Source organism: Dendrobates tinctorius, unplaced genomic scaffold (assembly GCF_039654945.1).
Source record: "Dendrobates tinctorius isolate UK_male_01 unplaced genomic scaffold, ASM3965494v1 ptg000034l, whole genome shotgun sequence".
Lineage (NCBI taxonomy): Eukaryota > Metazoa > Chordata > Amphibia > Anura > Dendrobatidae > Dendrobates > Dendrobates tinctorius.
This window is the reverse complement of record NW_027361702.1, coordinates 2086007-2107391: the sequence shown is the minus strand read 5'-3', so window position 1 is coordinate 2107391 and position 21385 is coordinate 2086007. Positions and strand designations below refer to the sequence as shown.

Sequence of the window (21385 nt, the reverse complement as noted above, 5' to 3'; positions counted from 1 at the left end):
GTTAACACTGTCCAGGTACAACTGAACCTGGTTGTTCAGGTGGTGCACCTACGTATTTGCTTATGTTTATCAGTTTGGCATAGTGAAGATAAAACATCTGGTCCATCGTCAGCTTCTGGTCCATCATGTCACTGCCTTGGCAGCTGTCACCGCCTTGGTAACTTGTAGCGGTAGCACTGGCAGAGACAGAGGAGCATTGGCACTGCAGAGAAAGTTGAGAGAAATCTCCTGGTCCAAAGTAAGGTCAGCAGTCATCTGCTCAGTGAAAGCTTTGATAAACAGGGAACACAGCTTCTCCTGCTAATGACCCAGTTATGATTCTTTTTTGGAAGTAAAAAAAATTCTACAATTTTCCTTTTTAAAGGGGTGTAAAATTATGGCTTTATAAATGTAAACAAGCTCGCCATGATCACCAGCAGGACAGAGGGATCTGTTGGTTCTCTTTCTGAACCCCACTGTGACAGTTGCTCATCATAGCCGACTTCTTCATCGCTGTCATGATCATCATCAACTTCACATTTACATTTGGCCTTGTCATCTACCTGTGCCAGGGATAACTCGATGTCCAGCTGCTTCTCTTTCTTCTCCCCTTCTTCCACATCCTGCTGTATTATGATAGATTCCCCAACATCCCCAGTGGAGAATTGACCCTGCAGAAGCTCCTTGTTCTTCCTTCATCCCTTGTTGCTTCCTTGTAAATGTTTTTTTCCAATATAGATACAAGGGGGATGACATCTTGATGCCACAGTTATCCCGACTAACACATTTAGTAGCCTTTTCAATGAGCCTATGTCCTTCATCAGCTGTGAATGGCGGATTTCAAAATAATACAAGCTCCAGTTTGCCTGCTACATGATAAAGTTGGACACCGCTCTACACTACTCATTCAACACAACACATGTAGCATTGAAATACATCACATTTCAAAATTGCAAATCAAGTAACACTTAGTAAGACCATTCTTATCTTGCAAACCCTGGTTGAACTGCCCAAGCATTCACCAGACCATATCTACCTCCATCTTCAAGATGTTATATTTCTTTAAGAAATTTTAGATTATTGAATTTATGCAGGAGCATGAGTTATTTTGCCTGAATTTAGAGCAGACAGAGTGTTCAGGGCATTGTCATTTACATCCAACCGTAGAGACTTGACCACCTGTCCCAGTTGCGTTGATACATCCTTGCTGCTTAAAAAATTGACCAAGTTCTGAAAAAGACATGGACTGTTCTTGTCCTTACATCATGCTCCAAGAGTTGATAGTGCAGTGCAGTTTCAAGCTCATTGTCAAGTCTAGAAGCTTCACACCTCTTTTCTTATTTTTTCATTATCCCTTTTAGGCTCTGAAATATCATATTTATTGCACACACATTATTCAAATATTTTTGTAACTGTATATCATTGTTATTTATTTTATTTTTTTTTTTAATGTTCCAACTTCATATCCGTGCCCATAATTTTGCTTGAGGACTTATTCTATTCTTGATCCTTATCTTGGGCTGAGATTATCATACACACTTATGGTGTTTTTACTTGTAAACAATAGGATATATTCAAATGACACATTCCCTTTAAAGGTTTATTCCCCATAGGATAAAGCAGGGGTGGGCAGCTAATTTTCATTTGTGAGACCATGACTGTTTAGGAGTATTAAACAGTATGATGCCCTTTCAAATAGTATGATATCTCCACAAAGTCCCCCACACAGTGCAGTGTTGCCACAATATTGCCACAAAGCTCAACACACAGTATGATGTACTCATAAAGACCTCCAAACAGTATGGGGCCATCACACAGCCCTTCAGATAGTATCGTGTCCTCACAAAGCCCCACACTCATTATGATGTCCACATACAGACCTCCAAACAGTAAGTGGTCCCCACTCAGCAGTGCACACAGTATGATATCCTCATAAAGCCCCTTATGCAGTATGATGCCCATTCCCAGCTCCCTATGCAATATCATGCTACCACAAAGCCCCCCACAGAGTATGATGTCTCCACACAGATGCTTCACATTATAAGGACACCACAAAGTTTCTCACACAGTATAATGTCTCGATAAAGTCCACCCCACCTCCGAGCAGTATGATTCAGCTACAACTGTAGACAATGAATAAAGTGGAGGACATGTATGTGCACCCCACTTCTATTCAAGACGTTCTTGTGGTTCTAAAGCTTGGATATTTGGATCCATTTGTGGTGCGAATGATCAGCCCCCCAGCCATCAGCAAGTTGTTCCCTATGTCATGCATTAGGGAAAAATTGCTTTTTTGGGGGAATATGTTTTAAATTAAAACCCCTATTTAATAACATATACTATGGTTTAGTCATTGTTTAGTGATACATTTATTGTAATTGGCTTATGGTGTTTTTTGCTTTGCTTTTCTAGGCACCATGCTGCTTGCTGTATATAATTACAACTCCCCAAGAGCCCTTGTGACCAGATCAGCACTGGGAACAGTACTTATTATTCTATGCTTAGTCTTAGCACACATAGGTAAATATGAATCATTTCATTTCATTATTTTGTATTTTGTAATTACTTAAAAATTTTATTTGGCAATTCTCAAACGGGTGGCCTACTACTGGATAAACCTGCTTGAATTGAAATACAAACAGTTCATACTTATCTTATAGAGCGCCGCTCTTCCAGGAATGTTGATGTCACTGTTTCCGACAGTAAGGTGACAACGTGGTTTCAAGTGCTGGCTGCAGCTAATGAGCAGCATCTTGTCCGATGTAGCATTTACTATTTCATCAAAGTGGATGTCCGCTCTCATTACATGCAGCCGGCACATGGCACAACAATGTCACGTCTCTTGGACACAGCTTCGCTCATATCGCTCAAACGGCGTCGCTATAGGAGGTGAATATTGACTTTTTTCACTAATTGATAAAGCTGGGATTGCCCAGTGGTGGATAACCCCTTCCATGTCACATGTGCGTACAGTGATGTAAGAAAGTATTTGCCGCTTCCCAATTTCTTATATTTTTGCCAATTTACCACAATTCAATTCTTCAGATCAATCAGCTAATTTTAAAATAAAATAAAGACAACACAAGTGAACACAAAGTGCAGCTTTTGCATGATCCTTCCATTTCTGGAAGATAAAGACTTCTTAAAAAACCTTTATCTTTCATCTGAAAACTAATTGCCCTCCTTAACCTAATCACGGGTGGTGCCAACATTGGCAAGAACAAATGCAATAAAATTTTGTGATAACGTGTGACGAGTCTTTTACATCACTGTGGAGGATTTTTAGCCCATTTCTTCTTTGCAGATAATAGATATGGCAGTACAGCAACATCATAAATACGGAATAATAATAATAATCTTTATTTATATAGCACCAACATATTCCGCAGCGCTTTACAGTTTAACAGTTTCAAACACAACAGTCATAAGTTACAACGTTAGCAATACAATAATTAAAACAAAATAAGACGACCCTGCTCGTGAGAGCTTACAATCTACAATGAGGTGGGGGAGATACAAGGTATAGGTGTGTATTTACAATGATGGTCCAGCCATCTTGAGGGAGTGGGGGAAAGATAGAGATAGTGAATGGGCTACACACACACACTTAAGGTACTGTCACACTAAGCGATATCGCTAGCAATATCGCTATAACTTGTGACGTTATAGCGATATTGCTAGCGATATCGCTGTGTCTGATACTTACCTACAACCCGCTCCCCCGCTGGTTATCACTGATCGCGCGAGAACGTCCTGGACTGTTTCTTGTCGTCAGCTTCCTGCAGCGCTTCCTGCTGTGACAACGAGCGACGCGTGGAGCCGAGCGGGAGGACGCAGGATCGCCTGGTGTGACAGGTAAGTAGTGACCCCCATCCCCAGCGATGTCGCTAGTGAGATCTGCCTGTGTGGCAGCTCACTAGTGACCACTTAGCGATGTACCAGCGATCCTGACCGCGTCATATCGCTGGTACATCGCTAAGTGTGACAGTACCTTTACACATAAAATGACTTTGATTAGTGAACGTGATAGGCCACTCTGAACAAATGTGTTTTGAGGGAGCGCCTAAAACTGTGCAAGTTGTGGATGGTCCTAATTTCTTGGGATAGAGCATTCCAGAGGATTGGGGCAGCGTGGGAGAAGTCTTGGAGTCGGGAGTGGAAGGTACAGATTAGTGCAGAGGTTAGTCGAAACTCGTTTGCAGAGCGCAGCGATCGGCTAGGCCGATAGACAGAAATGAAGGAGGAGATGTAAGGGGGTACTGCACTGTGGAGAGCTTTGTAGGTGTGAAAAAGTACTTTGAATTGGATCCTGTCGTGAATGACTGTCAGTGTAATGACTGATGAAGAGCGGACACGCCTGAGTACAGATTAGCCAGATGGACGACCCTGGATGCTGCATTAAGGATGGACTGGAGAGGAGAAAGTCGAGTGAGGGGGAGGCCAATTAATAGAGCATTTCAGGCAGGAGTGGATCAAGGTGACAGTGAGGATTTTGTTGCTTCCGTGGTGAGAAAAGGAAGAGAAAAGAGATGTTCTTTAGGTGTAAGTGGCAAGAGCGGGCAAAAGATTGTATATGGGAGGTGAAGGAGAGTTTGGTGTCAAACATAACACCCAGACAGCGCGCCTGCTGCCGGGGTGTTATTATGGTGCCACCCATGAAGAGGGCAATGTCAGATTTAGGGAGGTTAGTAGATGGCGGGAGCAGAAGAAGTTCAGTTTTGGAGAGTTTGAGTTTCAGATAGAGAGCGGACATGATGCTGGAGACTGCGGACAGACAATCACTGGCGTTTTGTAGTACAGCGGATGTAATGTCAGGAGATGACATGTATAGTTGTGTCATCAGCATAAAGACGGTACTGAAAGCCAAATCTGCTGATGGTCTGTCCAATTGGGGCCGTGTAGAGAGAGAAGGGAAGGGGGCCAAGGACTGAGCCCTGAGGTACATCAACTGTGAGAGGAAGAGGGGATGAAGTGGAGCCAGTGATCAAAACACTGAAGGAGCAATCAGAAGGAAGGGAAGAGAACCTGTTGAGGGCACTGTCCTTAATGCCTAGTGACTGGAGCCTAGAGAGTAGGAGATGGTGGTCAACAGTGTCGATAGCTGCAGAAAGGTCGAGAGGAATGAACAAAGAGTAGTCAACGTTACATTTTGTTGTCAGAAGGTCATTGGTCACTTTGATGAGTGCAGTTTCTGTTGAATATAGGGGGCGGAAGCCGGACTGTGAAGGGAGAGGTAACGGGCAAAACGGGAGTAGACAAGGCATTACAAGAGTTTTTAGATGAAGAGGAGATTGGAGACTGGTCTATAGTTGCAGGATTGGTCGAGTGCAGGCTTTTAATAATGGAGTAATGAGAAAATTGTATAAAAAACACACAAGCGCTACCTAAACAATCGGCAAGAAGACCGCTGAAATAACGTCAGCTGCTAAGGTCAGTAGGTGTCACCCCTGAAAAATCAGTAAACTACTGATATTAAACAGAAACTGACCGTGCTCAAGGGAGAAAATGTGCCTAATTAAGAAAGCCAAATCAAAGCAGTTCTAAGTAACTAATAAACAATTGAAAAGATGCAAGAAAGATGCACTTATGCACAAATCCAAAGATATGAGGATACACCAAATATTGCACAAGTATAAAAAGTAGTATGAACCAAATAATCCAATGGGTAGCTGATCACTACCAACAAATGAATGCACCAAATCAGATGTTAGTCCTGAACATTACCAAGAAAAACAAACCTTATTTGCAAATACAATCAAATAATGTTGCCCTTACCTGGTGGTGCCGTATACTTTCTGTTGGTTAATGAATTTGCAGTGGTGGTGGTTTGTGTGTAGATTGCGGGTAGCATCAGAGCGGGGCAGCAGTCGCAATGGGCAGAGCCAGGGAAAGCCCCAGCCAGTGGCGTGCCCTGGATGCCCGCGAGAAAAAAATGGCCGACAAGCTCCCTGAGTGTGTAACGTCACAATAGCTACGGGGCGATGTTTGGACTAGAAACCAACCAATGCATTTCAAAGGCGGTGCTGCCTTCTTCATCTTCGTAGCTATTGTGATGTCACACGCTCAGGGAGCTTGTCAGACATTTTTTTCTCGCGGGCATCCAGGGCACCCTATGTGGGTCGCCCTCCCAGGGCCATGGGGTACTCGGCATCGGGCCGGTATCAGTGGGATGTGTCACAGCAGCAGTGACCTGGTCCGTGGTCCTGGGCACCCAAATCAATGGCGGTTGCAGTTTTTAATGGAATAGTTCATGACACCACCTGTGGTGTTCGGTAAGGGAGGTGTGAAGCCGACGCTGCATGCAGATCCGCTGGGACTGATGGTGTGGTGCAGAAAAGATGGTGTAGCTCCCCACAGGTGGAGCTGTAGTCCCAGGGCAGTGTAGGTGCTATGGATCAGGAGAGGCGCAGGATGGTATGGATGCTGGTACCCAGATGTAGCGGTGCTGAAGGTGTTAGCGCATAAATAAATGGTGGACACCAGAGCTTGCAGTTTCAAAGCTTTACTCACAGTTTGTGGCACACACTGGTGCCTGCCTCCGCGCCGTGTCCTCCGGGGTAAAGACTCAACCAACCTGCCGGGCAAGTCAGGGCTCTCCTCTCCAACACTCCGCCAACATGTACCTTCCTGAACGACTCCGCCAATGCGCCTTGTGGTGTGAAGCACTCCAGTACTTAGTAACCCTGGAATGCCTCCTAAGAGATGTTCCTAGAACTCTACTTGCACAGCAGACAGCTGTAGCCTGCTTCGGGGATGCTTCACTCCCGGCTCTCTATCTCTGTTGCTGTTGTGCCTCAAGTCTTGGATGGGAGTAATGCATTTACAGCCAACTACTCCACTGGTGTCTGCTGCAGAACCATAAGTGTCCATACAACCTCGGGGACCGGACCCCAGCCTTGCGCTGAGAACCTATAGGCAGGGTTCCTCTTCCAACCCACGTTTCCTCTCTGTTCTCTACTCTTTCGTTCCGTACTTGACTCTCCTTCTTATGGAAACTTAGGTTACAGTTCTACGTCTTCCCACCTTCCTTACTTTTCCATGCCAGCTGGCTCAGGTCACTGAGGCAGCTGCAGCACTCCTTCCTCCATCCCTTCTTCCAGGGATCCTCACTCCTCTCTGAGTGACTTCCTACTCCGCCGACCTTCTGTCAGACTGACCTGTAATTCTAAACCTTCCCAGTATTTTACGTATTCTATCTCCACCCACCTCCCAGCATTTCCAGTGTTCCAAGCAGGGAACCACCAAAGGTGCTCTGCTACTCTCTAAGTACAGAGCCGCTTGTGGCTGTGCAGAACTACCCTGTGTGTGTGGGGTACGAGTGTTGGAGTGTGGAAAGGAGCCCCCAACTTACCCAGACGTTGGGGCACCACACCTTAGGAGAAGGTGCAGTACCTCTGTGGCGACTGAGCCTCAGGGGTGCCACATATGTCTAACACCCAAAGATTGTATACCAACAGAAAGGAGGGTGGTCGAGAGTTGATAAGCATTCAAGCCACCATCACGGATGAAACAAGGAGTATCCAGGAATACATCAGAAAAATGGCACCAAAAGATGAGATGCTGAGAAAATGCCTAAGGAAGCAATTACAACAAATCTGGAAGGAAGAACAGGAACATGAAATGCCACGGCAAGACAAGCCAGTGCATGGAATGTACCATCGACAGATAATGGAGGTGGCCGACATGGAGAAATCCTACCTATGGCTGGAGAAAGCTGGACTCCAAGACAGCACAGAGACACTAATCATAGCGGTAAAAGAGCAAGTGTAGGAAAGAGAGCCCCCGCTGTGTAACCGGGCCGGAAATAAGGGGGCTGTCACCAAGGTTCCCAGGGGGACTGTTTCCAGGGGACATAATTAGATGACGTACAGGGACTCTTCTAGAAAATGTGGGGGCGGGGCAGTTATAAATAGAGCACAGGGAACCAGCAGGGGGCACTCGAAGGGGAGAGAGAGAAGGAGCAGGAAGCAAGAGCCTAGGTGGCGCTGGAGAGCTGGAGGAAGTCAGCATCTTCCAGGGAGACAGGACTGGGGCTCACCTGGTCCAAGGAGAGATGGCACCGAGCAGCACGAAGGAGTGACACAGACCTGACACCCGCGGCTGCGCCCCAGACAGAGAGACCCGCAACCGCCGTAGCCCCGCTCCATCCCGCGGCTGCGGCCTGTACGCTGACACCCGCGGCCACCACTGCCCGACTCCACACCGCGGCTGTGGCCTGTACGCTGCCACCTGCGGCCGTCACTTCCCGACTCCACACCGCGGCTGCGGCCTGTATGCTGTCACCTGCGGCCGCCACTTCCTGACTCCACACCGCAGCTGCAGCCTGTGCGCTGCGACCTGCGGCCGCCACTGCCCGACTCCATCCCGCGGCTGGGGCCCAGACGCTGCACCCCATTGTCGCCACTGCCCCGTTCCAGACCGCGGCTGTGGCCTATATGTCAAGGCCCGAGGCTGCCACCACCACGCCTCCATGAGGGACCCCAACGTTGAGAATCCCTCCTAGGGCCTGTTGCGCCCCTTCTATACCTGGGCGTCGGAGTGCCAGAAGTCTGCGACAACTCCTCGCCGACTGGGCCCAGCGGCTGAATGCCGAATGGACACTTTTCGGACAACAACTCTGCTGGACATCTGAGAAGGATAAGTGACACGCCGTTGGTAGTTAATAATAATTCCAGGACCCGTAGTTGGCCATATCGTGGTCATATAGTTGCCAGCTCCGGATGGGTAGTTGATATTGGGTTGTTTCTGTGTATTTCTGTCTAATTCCCTGCGAGGAAAACTATTGTTAGCTTGCCTGTTAACCCTATAACTCAGATAAAAAGGTTGAATGTAAGCTTGCTCCGCCTTCGTCTCATCACTGCATCCTGCGTACCTGCGAGTACCACACAAGCACTAAGAACCAGATCCATAGAAACAGGAATCTACCACACAAGACAAAGCCCAAGGTGCAGACTATGCAAATAAACCTCAGAAACCGTCCAAAACATAGTGGCAGGATGCAAAATGCAAGCAGGAACAGCATATACCGAACGCCACAACCAAGTAGCGGGAATTGTATACAGGAACATTTGGACAGCATATGGGCTAAGACCCCCTAAGACCAGGTGGGAGACCCCAGAAAAAGTGGTGGAGAATGAAAGGGCTAAAATCCTGTGGGACTTCAAGAACCAGACGGATAAGCAGGTGTTGGGTAACCAACCAGACATTGTGATAGTAGACAAGGATCAGAAGACAATGATAATAGATGTGGCAGTGCCAAGTGACAGCAACATCAGAAAGAAGGAATATGAGAAGCTGGAGAAATACCAGGGCCTCAAGAACTGGAGAAGATGTGGAAGGTGAAGACAACAGTGATTCCAGTGGTGGCAGGAGCAGTTGGAGCAGTGACCCCTAAGTTGGAAGAATGGCTACAACAGATCCCAGGAGCAACAGCTGAACACTCTGTCCAGAAAAGCACAATACTGGGAACAACTAAGATCCTGCGCAGATCGCTCAAACTCCCAGGCCTTTGGTAGATGACCCGAGAATGAGGAAGGACAAAAAATAAAAAAAGACCACTCCCATTGGGGGGGTGAGAAGTAATATATAACTAGATGGTGGCCCAATTCTAACACATTGGGTATTCTAGAATATGTATGTAGTTTATTTATGAAGATTTAAGAATAATGCAATGAATACACAGGATTTTCCAGGTAAATTGGTCGCCAGGCGCGACCAATCAGAAAAGTGTGGTTCAAATCCCGCAGCAATTTGAGGGCGGACTGCACCTGTCGCTGATTGGCGGCACCCGGCTGGCCGTGGCCAATCTGGCTAGCGCCAGCCATCTCCCGGCTGCGACGCCGCTGACCTCCGTGCTGCAGGAGATGACCCGCGACAGCCGTCGAGAGATCAGCGGCTAGCGCCGCATATCTCCCGACGGTAGGGGTGGCGTGTGTCATCCGAATTCCACGCCAATTCACGGCCGGACTGCAACTGTTGCTGATTGGTTGTGGCCGGCCAGGCGCGACCAATCAGCGACGCGGGATTTCCGTTACAAACAGAGAGACAGACAGACAGAATTAGACAATTATATAGTAGATACTTGCTGACTTTTGCCAAATGTTCAAGGGGCTCTGAGAAAACGAGGAAACGACCCAAACCCCAGGTACAACTGTCTAGTCTCCTGGCACTACCAGGGCCATCATAACAGCATTTTGGACCCCTGGACAAACCAGTGTCCAGGGGCCCCTACAAAAACTACTCACAGGAATAAAAAGTAAAAGTAAATGGTCGATAATATTAAATGCACATTATTGGCACTTCAACAAAACTGGTGATAAAACATTATATACATGCTGTGAAGCTGCAGCTAACCAACATGATAAACATCTGAACACTACACAAATCTTGAAAAACACAAGAATACTCAGTATACCACACCAGATCACCTGGTGTGGTTGTGTGACCACAGCCACTATAAAAGCTCAAGGCTGCTGCTGACCCACAGTTAAGAGAACATCAGAAATGCAATAAAGGGTTAATTATGTGCTGTCATTATTAATGATGGAAGAAGAGGACGGTTTCCAGGAATGCAGTTTATTAGTTAACACTAGTGTTGAGCGATACCATCCGATATTCAGAAATATCGGATTGGATCGGCCCGATACACAAAAAGTATCGGGTATCGCCTATTCCGATACCGGAAGTCCCATTCAAGTCAATGGGACAGAAATATCAGAATTAAAAAAAACCCTTTCTTGCCTTGTACATCCTGTTCGGGAGGGGGGAAGAGTGTGGGCGGACACTGTGCGTGTCTGTGTGTGTGGGCGGGGTCTGTGCGGGCCTCTCGGGGGTCTGTGCCGACTGTCGGGGGCCTGTGCCGGCTGCCGGTGGTCTGTACGGGCCTCTCCGGGGTCTGTGCCGACTGTCGGGGGCCTGTGCCGGCTGCCGGTGGTCTGTACGGACCTCTCGGGGGCCTGTGCCAGCTGTCGGTGGTCTGTGGCGGCTGCTGGAGGCCTGTGCCAGCTGTCGGTGGTCTGTGCCGGTTGCCAGGGGCCTGTGCCGGCTGCCGGTGGTCTGTGCGGGCCTGCCAGGGGTCTTGTGTGTGTGCAGGCATCGTCAGATGGGACTACAAGTTCCATCGGGCGATGCCTGCTAAAGTGACAGTGATTGACACATTAGCCAATGATGGGACAGTAGTAGTCCCATCATCCGGCTAATGTGTTGAATGTAAAAAAAAACAAAAACAAAAAACACATACTACATACATACTACATATATACAACATTCATACAGCATACATACATAGTACATACATGCTACATATATACTACATTCATACATACATACTACATACATACTACATATATACTACATTCATACAACATACATACATACTACATACATGCTACATATATACTACATTCATACAGCATGCATACATACTACATACATGCTACATATACACTACATTCATACAACATACATACATACTACATACTACATACATGCTACATATATACTACATTCATACAACATACATACATACTACATACATACTACATACATACAACATGCTACAGACATACAACATACATACATACGTACTACATACTGCATACATACTACATACTAACTGCATACAATACATTCATACAATACATACATATAGACATACAGTACATATAACATAGAGTACATACTCACCATCACTTGTCACTTTGATCCCCGAAGCCAGTGTCATCTGTGGAAAAATATGAAAATAACAAACAAACAATATACTCCCTGATCCGCAGAAATCCATGCGTGTCCCACGCTGATCTCCCGAGGAGAACAGCAGCATCAGCTGGTGCGACCGCTCTCTACGGGGCTCCAGGAATCCAGTGATGGGAGGTAGGTATCCTTCCGCACTGTATTCCTCCGCCACTGTAAAAAAATAGTCCCTGGTCTCACTTTATGGCAAAAACTGTGTGGGAACTTTCCCATACAGCAATGCCAAAAGTGAGACTAGGGACTATTTTTTTACAGTGGCGGAGGAATACAGTGCGGAAGGATACCTACCTCCCGTCATTGGATTATTGAAGCCCCTAGAGAGCGGTCGCATCAGCTGATGCTGCTGTTCTCCACGGGAGATCGGCGTGGGACCCTCATGGATTTCTGTGGAGTATATGGCTTGTTTGTTATTTTCATATTTTTTCATAGATGACACTGGCTTCGGGGATCAAAGTGACAAGAGATGGTGAGTATGTACTCTATGTTATATGTACTGTATGTCTATATGTATTGTGAGAATCATGTGGGAATAGTGGATGAGGGCAGGTATATCTCGCCCAGATTCCTTTCCTATGTGGCTTAGTCTGGTCAGTATCGCACCTGCTTACTAATGGATAATGGGAGGTGGTTATAAAAGGATGCAAGGTGGTTGTGTGAGTGTCTCAGCCTGGGAACACAGAGAGCCTGTCTGTGTGAGAGACACACGTGAGTGGAAGCAGTGCCCACTGCAACTGTGGTTTGGCTGGATGGGAGAAGCCCGCCAGTTGGTAGTTAGGTTGTCCATTGTTTAGTTAGTGCCGGACAGGCAAGGATTTGTTTTATGTTTTATTTCCTTTTTGCATTGCTTTCACCGTTAATAAACCTGACTCAGGGTCAGTTACACCCGAATCCCAGCTCTGCGCCTGAGTTTCATGCTGAACGCACGTGACCTTTGACCCCAGCAAAGGCGATCCCGGAGTGTTTTATCACATTGTGGTGGAGAACGCGGGCATCACATTGCAAGCATGAGCATGGAGGACGTGGTGAAAGCGCTGGTACAGTCCACCGCCGTCCAGCAAGAAGCTAATCGGGTGATGATGGCCCAGCTGAAGGAGTTGGTGGACATGACAGTTACCGATCGTTCGCTTCTCCAGCAGGTGGCGCAGCGCTTGGCAAGCTTACCTGAGCTTAACCTGGAAGCCGAGTCGAGAGTGATTCACGTGAGTCGGTACTGGCAGAAGATGACGACCGAAGATGACGTCGAGGCATACCTGACCACGTTTGAACGGACGGCGGTGCGAGAAAAATGGCCGAAGGCACGATGGGCCGGCCTGATTGCCCCGTTTCTTTCCGGTGAGGCCCAAAAGGCTTATTATGACTTAGAGCCTGAAGCTGCACAGGACTTTGACAAACTGAAAGCCGAGATCTTGGCCCGGCTGGGAGTGACGACCGCTGTCCGTGCACAGAGAGTGCATCAATGGACTTATCAGCCGGATAAACCACCGCGGTCACAGATGTTCGACCTGATCCACGTGACGAAGAAGTGGCTACAACCCGAGGTGTTGACAGCGCCAGAGATAATCCAGAGAGTCGTCATGGACAAGTACTTGAGAGCGCTACCGCCAGCCCTGAGGAAGTGGGTAAGCCATGGAAATCCTACGACGGCAGATCAACTGGTGGATCTGGTTGAACGTTACTCCGTGGCGGAAGGACTCCGAGATGACGCTACCCCATCTCGTTCTTTATCATCTCCACGGGGAACCGGTAAGACTGTTCCAGGGAGTAGGGGAGATGGAAAAATCCCTAAGACAGTGGGGGAGGAAAACGGGACTGCCCGCACTGCGAGGCCGAGAGTAACAAACTATGGTCTAAGCAAGGGGCCCGTTAGGTGTTTCCGCTGCCAAGAGATGGGACATATTGCTGCGAACTGTCCGGTCACTACTGAACCCATGCAGTGCGACGTCACAGACTCTAAAAACCGCATGTCTATGGTGGCACGGGTAGTGAGTGTGAATGCCGGTCAAAAAGATGTGGAAAAACATTTGTGTGATTTAACTGTTGATGGCAAAAATGTGGTGGCATTGTTAGACTCGGGAAGTGTGGTGACTCTGGTGAAGGCCAGTCTGGTGTCAGCCCCGACTGGACCATCAGACAAATTTTCTGTAACGTGTGTGCATGGAGACACCTGTTCGTACCTCACCACGGTCATATGCATTACTACTTCCTATGGGTCTGTGCAACATAAAGTGGGACTCGTCCCGGCGTTATTGCATGATGTTATCCTGGGCCGGGATTTTTCCCCACTTCTGGCAATTGTGGGAGAATCAGTTGATGCCCTCGGGTAATAGTGTACATGATTCTTCTCCCAGGGCGCGTGGGGGTCTCGAACCCCTGGAAGATGTCTCCCCGGAAGACTCGGGGGAAGAGTCTGCGGGAAATGACCTGCAGTTCCCATTTTCAGTCATGACAGGTGATACGGAGGAGACCGGGGAAGAGGAGGAGGCCGACAGCCGTCCACCTCCCCGTTTGCCGGATTTAGAAGTTCAGAAAGATGACTTCCAAAGCGAGCAAATAAAGGATCCTACCCTTTCTCAGGCTAGGACAAATGTAAAAGTGATAAATGGGGTACCCGTAGAACCTGGCTCTAGGCTGGCATATCCTTACATGATTCTGGAGAATGATTTACTCTATCAGATAGCGAAAAAGGGGGCAGATACGGTGCAACTATTAGTCGTGCCAAAACCCTACCGGCGGCAGGTGCTGAACCTGGCCCACGGACATGTGATGGGAGGTCACCTGGGAGTCCAGAAAACCACCGAAAGGATATTACACTGTTTTGTTTGGCCAGGCATGCATCGCGATATTCGTGTATATTGTGAGTCTTGTCCTGACTGCCAAGCCTCTGCACCTAAGTCCCGGTTCTGAAGCCCTTTGGTACCCCTACCTATTATTGAAGTCCCGTTTGAGAGGATTGGGATGGATTTAGTTGGGCCCCTTCCACGGTCTGCACGTGGACACCAACATATCCTGGTCATCTTGGATTATGCCACTCGTTACCCGGAGGCCATCCCTTTGCGTAACACGGCCACCAAGACGATTGCCAAGGAACTGGTGCATGTGTTTAGTCGGGTCGGTATACCAAAACAGATACTCACTGACCAGGGGACCCCCTTTATGTCCAGGGTAATGAAGGAGCTCTGCCGATTGTTACAAATCGAACCGTTACGCACATCCGTGTATCACCCTCAAACAGACGGGTTGGTCAAACGGTTCAATAAAACTCTGAAGCAGATGCTGAGAAAGGTGATAGACAAGGATGGGAAGAACTGGGACTATTTACTTCCGTATTTGCTTTTTGCCATCAGGGAAGTACCCCAGTCTTCCACGGGATTCTCGCCTTTCGAGTTATTGTACGCCCGACGTCCTCGCGGACTGTTAGACGTTGCAAAAGAAACCTGGGAGGGTCAGGTCACTCCGTTTAAAACAGTGATAGATCACGTCACACAAATGCAGGACCGTATTGCGGCTGTTATGCCTATCGTCAAAGAACACATGATACAGGCTCAAGGAGCCCAAAAAAGAATCTATGATAGGGGCGCCAAGATCCGTACGTTTGCACCCGGAGATAGGGTGTTGATCCTGGTCCCCACGGTGGACAGTAAGTTCCTGGCAAAGTGGCAAGGCCCCTTTGAGATTAAGGAAAGAGTTGGTGAAGTAAACTACAAAGTATACCAGGCAGGTAAACGGAAACCTGAACAGATTTATCATGTAAATCTGATAAAACCCTGGAAAGATCGGTCTGCCTTGTCAGCGGAGCTGGCCCGTCCCGTCTGCTCACATACCGTACCTGAGGTACGGGTTGCAGAGACTCTCTCGGAGCGGCAAAAGACTGAGGTCAGGCAGTTTCTACTTTACAACCAAAAGTTTTTCTCAGAAAAACCCGGGCAGACTACGCTAATGAAACATGACATCGTAACGGAACCTGGTGTCACAGTTCACGTAAAGCCCTACCGAATCCCGGAAGCGCGCCGTGAAGCCGTTTCCCGAGAAGTGAAGGCAATGTTAGAGTTAGGAGTCATTGAGGAATCGCACAGTGCGTGGTCCAGCCCGATTGTGCTAATTCCTAAACCGGACGGCACCATCCGGTTCTGCAATGACTTCAGGAAACTGAATGCGGTCTCAAAATTTGATGCCTACCCCATGCCCCGGGTCGACGAGTTAATAGATCGGTTAGGAAAAGCCCGGTATATTACGACCCTAGACCTAACAAAGGGGTATTGGCAGATCCCTCTGGTGGAGGCTGCCAGAGAAAAGACGGCATTTGCTACGCCGGAAGGTTTATTTCATTATGTGTATATGCCGTTTGGACTGCACGGGGCACCGGCGACCTTCCAGAGACTGATGGATCGAGTCTTGAGGCCACATAGGCGGTATGCTTCGGCCTATTTGGATGACATTGTCATTTACAGCTTGGACTGGGAGACTCATCTCCAGAAAGTACAAGCTGTGATTGACGACCTGTGGGAGGCAGGTCTAACCGCGAACCCCAAGAAATGTCACATCGGGCTAGAAGAAGCCCGGTATTTGGGGTATGTAATTGGGAGGGGTGTTGTTAAACCCCAGGTTGATAAGATTCAGGCGGTTCAGGACTGGCCACAACCTGTCAACAAGAAGCAGGTGCAAGCCTTCCTGGGGATCGCCGGTTATTATCGCCGGTTCATACCCAATTTTGCAGCCATCGCTACCCCCCTGACGGATCTTACAAAAGGGAAAGACTCCGTCATGATTAAATGGAGTTTAGCGGCTGAAGAAGCCTTCCATAGCCTAAAACGGGCACTTTGCTCTCAGCCCGTACTGGTGACTCCGGACTTCCGCAGTGAGTTTGTGGTACAAACGGATGCCTCTGATACCGGTATCGGGGCTGTACTCTCACAAGTGAGGGACGGAGTGGAACACCCAGTCCTCTATCTCAGCAGGAAGCTGAATAAACACGAGCAAAGGTATGCAGTCGTAGAAAAAGAGTGCCTCGCCATTAAGTGGGCTCTAGAGGCCCTCAAATATTACCTGGTGGGCCGAAAGTTCAGGCTGATCACTGACCATGCCCCTCTCAAGTGGATGCACTTGAACAAGGAACGGAATAGCCGGGTGACCCGGTGGTTCCTTGCCCTGCAGGCCTACACTTTTACGGTGGAGCACCGCCCAGGGGTACAGATGGGAAATACAGATGCCCTGTCCCGAGTGCACTGTTTGGCAGGTGTCATTGCTTGACCGGAGTGGTCTGAGCAGAAGGGGGGGATATGTGAGAATCATGTGGGAATAGTGGATGAGGGCACGTATATCTCGCCCAGATTCCTTTCCTATGTGGCCTAGTCTGGTCAGTATCGCACCTGCTTACTAATGGATAATGGGAGGTGGATATAAAAGGATGCAAGGTGGTTGTGTGAGTGTCTCAGCCTGGGAACACAGAGAGCCTGTCTGTGTGAGAGACACACGTGAGTGGAAGCAGTGCCCACTGCAACTGTGGTTTGGCTGGACGGGAGGAGCCTGCCAGTTGGTAGTTAGGTTGTCCATTGTTTAGTTAGTGCCGGACAGGCAAGGATTTGTTTTATGTTTTATTTCCTTTTTGCATTGCTTTCACCGTTAATAAACCTGACCCAGTGTCAGTTATACACGAATCCCAGCTCTGCGCCTGAGTTTAATGCTGAACGCACGTGACCTTTGACCCCAGCAAAGGCGATCCCGGAGTGTTTTATCACAGTATGTATTGTATGAATGTATTGTATGCAGTTTGTATGTAGTATGTATGCAGTATGTAGTATGTATGTATGTTGTATGTCTGTAGCTTGTAGTATGTATGTAGTATGTACTATGTATGCATGTTGTATGAATGTAGTATATATGAAGCATGTATGTAGTATGTATGTATGTTGTATGAATGTAGTATATATGTAGCATGTATGTAGTATATATGTATGTTGTATGAATGTATTATATATGAAGTATGTATGCAGTATGTATGTATGTTGTATGAATGTAGCATATATGAAGTATGTATGTAGTACGTATGTTGTATGAATGTAGTATATATGTAGCATGTATGTAGTATGTATGTATGTTGTATGAATGTAGTATATATGAAGTATGTATGTAGTATGTATGTTGTATAAATGTAGTATATATGTAGCATGTATGTAGTATGTATGTATGTTGTATGAATGTAGTATATATGTAGTATGTATGTATGTTTTTTTTTGTTTTTTTTTACATTCAACACATTAGCCGGATGATGGGACTACTACTGTCCCATCATTGGCTAATGTGTCAATCACTGTCATTGTAGCAGGCATCGCCCGATGGGACTTGTAGTCCCATCAGACGATGCCTGCACACACACAAGACCCCCGGCAGGCCGGCACAGACCACCGGTAGCCGGCACAGACCACCGACAGCCGGCACAGGCCCCCGAGAGGCCCGTACAGACCACCGGCAGCCGGCACAGGCCCCCGGCAGCTGGCACAGACCACCGACAGCCGGCACAGGCCCCCAAGAGGCCCGTACAGACCACCGGCAGCCGGCACAGGCCCCCGACAGGCCTGTATAGACCCCCGAGAGGCCCGTACAAACCCCCCGCAGTCGGCACAGACTGCACATCATGATGCGCACAGACCGCGCATCATGATGACATCATTTTAGCAGCCAATCACAGCCACAACAGTGGCTCATTGCATTATGGGGACTTCCAATTCTGGTATCCGATATTGAAAAAATATCGGTACTCGGTATTGGAATTCCAATACAGCGAATACCCGATATTTGCAGTATCGGAATGCTCAACACTAGTTAACACGTTTCCAAGTTACAAAGTTCTTCATCTGTACAACCCACAGTGTTGAATGCAAAGAAACAATGCAAGCATAACTAGACATGACATTCAGCCTAAGGGTGTGTAGGTGAACGGACCTCGGATGTCATGTGATCAGAGGCATAGACATTCTGTACATCGTACATTTACATCGATTTTCTTTATTTATGCAAACTTTGGATCTATACGGACCCTCATTTCAGCACCTGTTTCAGCAGTGTTCTGAGAAGACCAAAACTCAGATGAGAAGTGCGGCTCATACAGACAAGCAAACTTTCTTTTGCCAGTAAGAACATACAAAGCCGAGTTCAAGTTCATGTATTCCATTTTTGTTTATTTATTTTCATTTTGTTGTTTATTTTCAATTTAGCACAATCTGTTCAGATAATAACTTTTCAATACATTTTATACTATTTTTTGATGCATAAAAATTTCCTTACAATGTTCCTCGCACAACATGGGATTTCTAAATGCTGACCTTGGGTGAAATGTCACTATACGGTCATATGATCTTCCTGGCCTCCTTTTTTTTAATTTCAAGTGCCTTTTTTTCAAATGTCCTTTCTATTTACATCTGCTCATGCTGTTGTTATCCTTATCATGGTTGTCCCCATGAAGAAGCTGTAAACTTTGCGCATTGACGAATAAAGCACTGGATTGGCATCCTCCATTCTTTTACGGCAGTGCAGAACAACCCATCTGTTCCATCTTTTTATGCATTCATATCCTCGTGGGTCTACAGCAGCCTTAAGCTATTTAAAGGGAATCTGTCACCACATTTTACCTATCTAAACTATTGATATTGGCATACAGGCTATAGACTGATGAGAACAGTCCTCACTATGGGTCTGATATCAGCTGTTTTGTTGTGGATAAATCATCTTGTATCACTTTATATACAGTTGTGCTCAAAAGTTTACATACCCTGGCAGAATTTTTGTTTTCTTGGCCTTTTTTTCAAGGAATATGAATGATAGCACCAAAATTTTTTCTCCACTCATGGTTAGTGATTGGGTGAAGCCATTTATTATCAAGCTAATGTGTTTTCTCTTTTTAAATCATATTGACAACCCAAAACATCCAAATGAACAATTTTGGTCTGATAACATGCACAGAAGTTGACACAAATGGGTTAGAATGGCTACTAAAGGTAACATCCTCACATGTGACCTGTTTGCTTGTAATCAGTGTGTGTGCATAAAAGTTGAGTGAGTTTCCGGGATCCAGACAGATTCTTGCATCTTTCATCCAGCCACTGACGTTTCTGGATTGAGTCATGAAGAAAGCAAAAGAATTGTCAACAGATCTACTGGAAAAGTAGTTGAACTGCATAAAACAGGAAAGGGATTCAAAAAGACATCGAAGGAATTGATAATGCCAGTCAGCAGCGTTCAAACTGTGATTAACATATGGAAAATCAGGGGCTCTGTAAAAACAAAACCACGGCCAGGTAGAACAACAAAAATTTCCACTATCAACTGCCAGTAAAATTGTTTGGGATTCAAAGAAAAACCCACAAATAACATCAGCTGAATACAGGACTCTCTGAAAACTAGTAGTATGGCTGTTTCAAGATGTAAAACCAACAGAAAAAAAGGCAGTGATGTTTACCTGCCCAGGCCTCCAAACAAATGCACTAACAGGATGTAGTGGACCCATTTAACACAGGTGCAAAAATGTCGATGAGATAACCACTCACAGCCTGCCAATCTATGGCGGGGTGGTTGTTTGGCATATTAACGCCCATACTATTTGATTAGGTAGGCTGCTAAGTTCTATCCAAAATGTATCCCATGTGAACAGTCACCACAGTTTACAGAGCCAAATGGGCCCAACTGCACCCTGAAAAATAAAGTACAAAAAGCACATACAAAAATATGTGAGGTATTAGTTGATATTACGGCCAAAATATGCAAACTCGCAACCCATGTCTGTTTCAAGATGCATAATAAGGAGGCACTTGAAGATAAATGGGCTGCATGGCCGAGTCGCCAGAAGAAAGCCCTTACTACGCAAATGCCACAAAGTATTTTGACTACAATATGCAAACCAGCACAGTGACAAGCCTCAAAACCTCTGGAACAAGGTAATTTGGAGTGATGAGACCAAAATTGAACTTTGTGGCCACAACCACAAAAGTTATATTTGGAGAGAGGTCAACAAGGCCTATGATGAAAGGAACACCATTCCTACTGTAAACACGGAGGTAGATTGCTGATGTTTTGTGGATGTGTGAGCTACAAAGGCAAAGGAAACTTGGTCAAAGTTGAAGGAACGATGAATGCAGCACGTTATCATCAAATACTGGAGGCAAATTTGCACTCATCAGCCCAGAAGCTGCACATGGGACGTACTTGGATGTTCCAACATAATAACGATCCAAAACACAAGGCCAAGTCGACCTGTCATTGGCTAAAGCAGAACAAAGTGAAGGTTCTGGAATGGCCATCTCAGTCTCCTGACCTCAATATCACTGAGCCACTCTGGGGAGATCTCAAGTGCATAGTTCATGCTCGACAGACCAGTAATTTACTGGAACTGGAGGCTTTTGCCAAGAAGAGTGGGGAGCTTTACCATCTGAAAAAATAAAGAACCTAATCCACAACTACCACAAAAGACTGCATGCTGTCATTGATGCTAGAGGGAGCAATACATGTTATTAGAAATGGGGTATGAAAACTTTTAATGCTTTGGGTTGTTATTATGATTTAAAAAGAGAAAACACAGTAGTTTGACAATAAATGGCTTCACCCAACCACTAACCATGAGTGGAGAAAAAGTTTTTGTGCTATCATTCATATTCTCTGAAAAAAG

The 21385-nt window shown here is 46.6% G+C and overlaps 1 protein-coding gene across 1 annotated transcript in view; it reads left to right on the top strand.

Moving 5' to 3' along the window:
• LOC141087479 (uncharacterized) overlaps positions 1-21385 on the top strand; it is a 128458-nt gene that overhangs the window by 30372 nt on the left and 76701 nt on the right. Inside the window, exon 2 of the mRNA XM_073573032.1 lies at positions 2392-2499. Coding sequence (XP_073429133.1) covers positions 2392-2499 — 108 coding nt within the window. The remainder of the gene's footprint in view (positions 1-2391; positions 2500-21385) is intronic.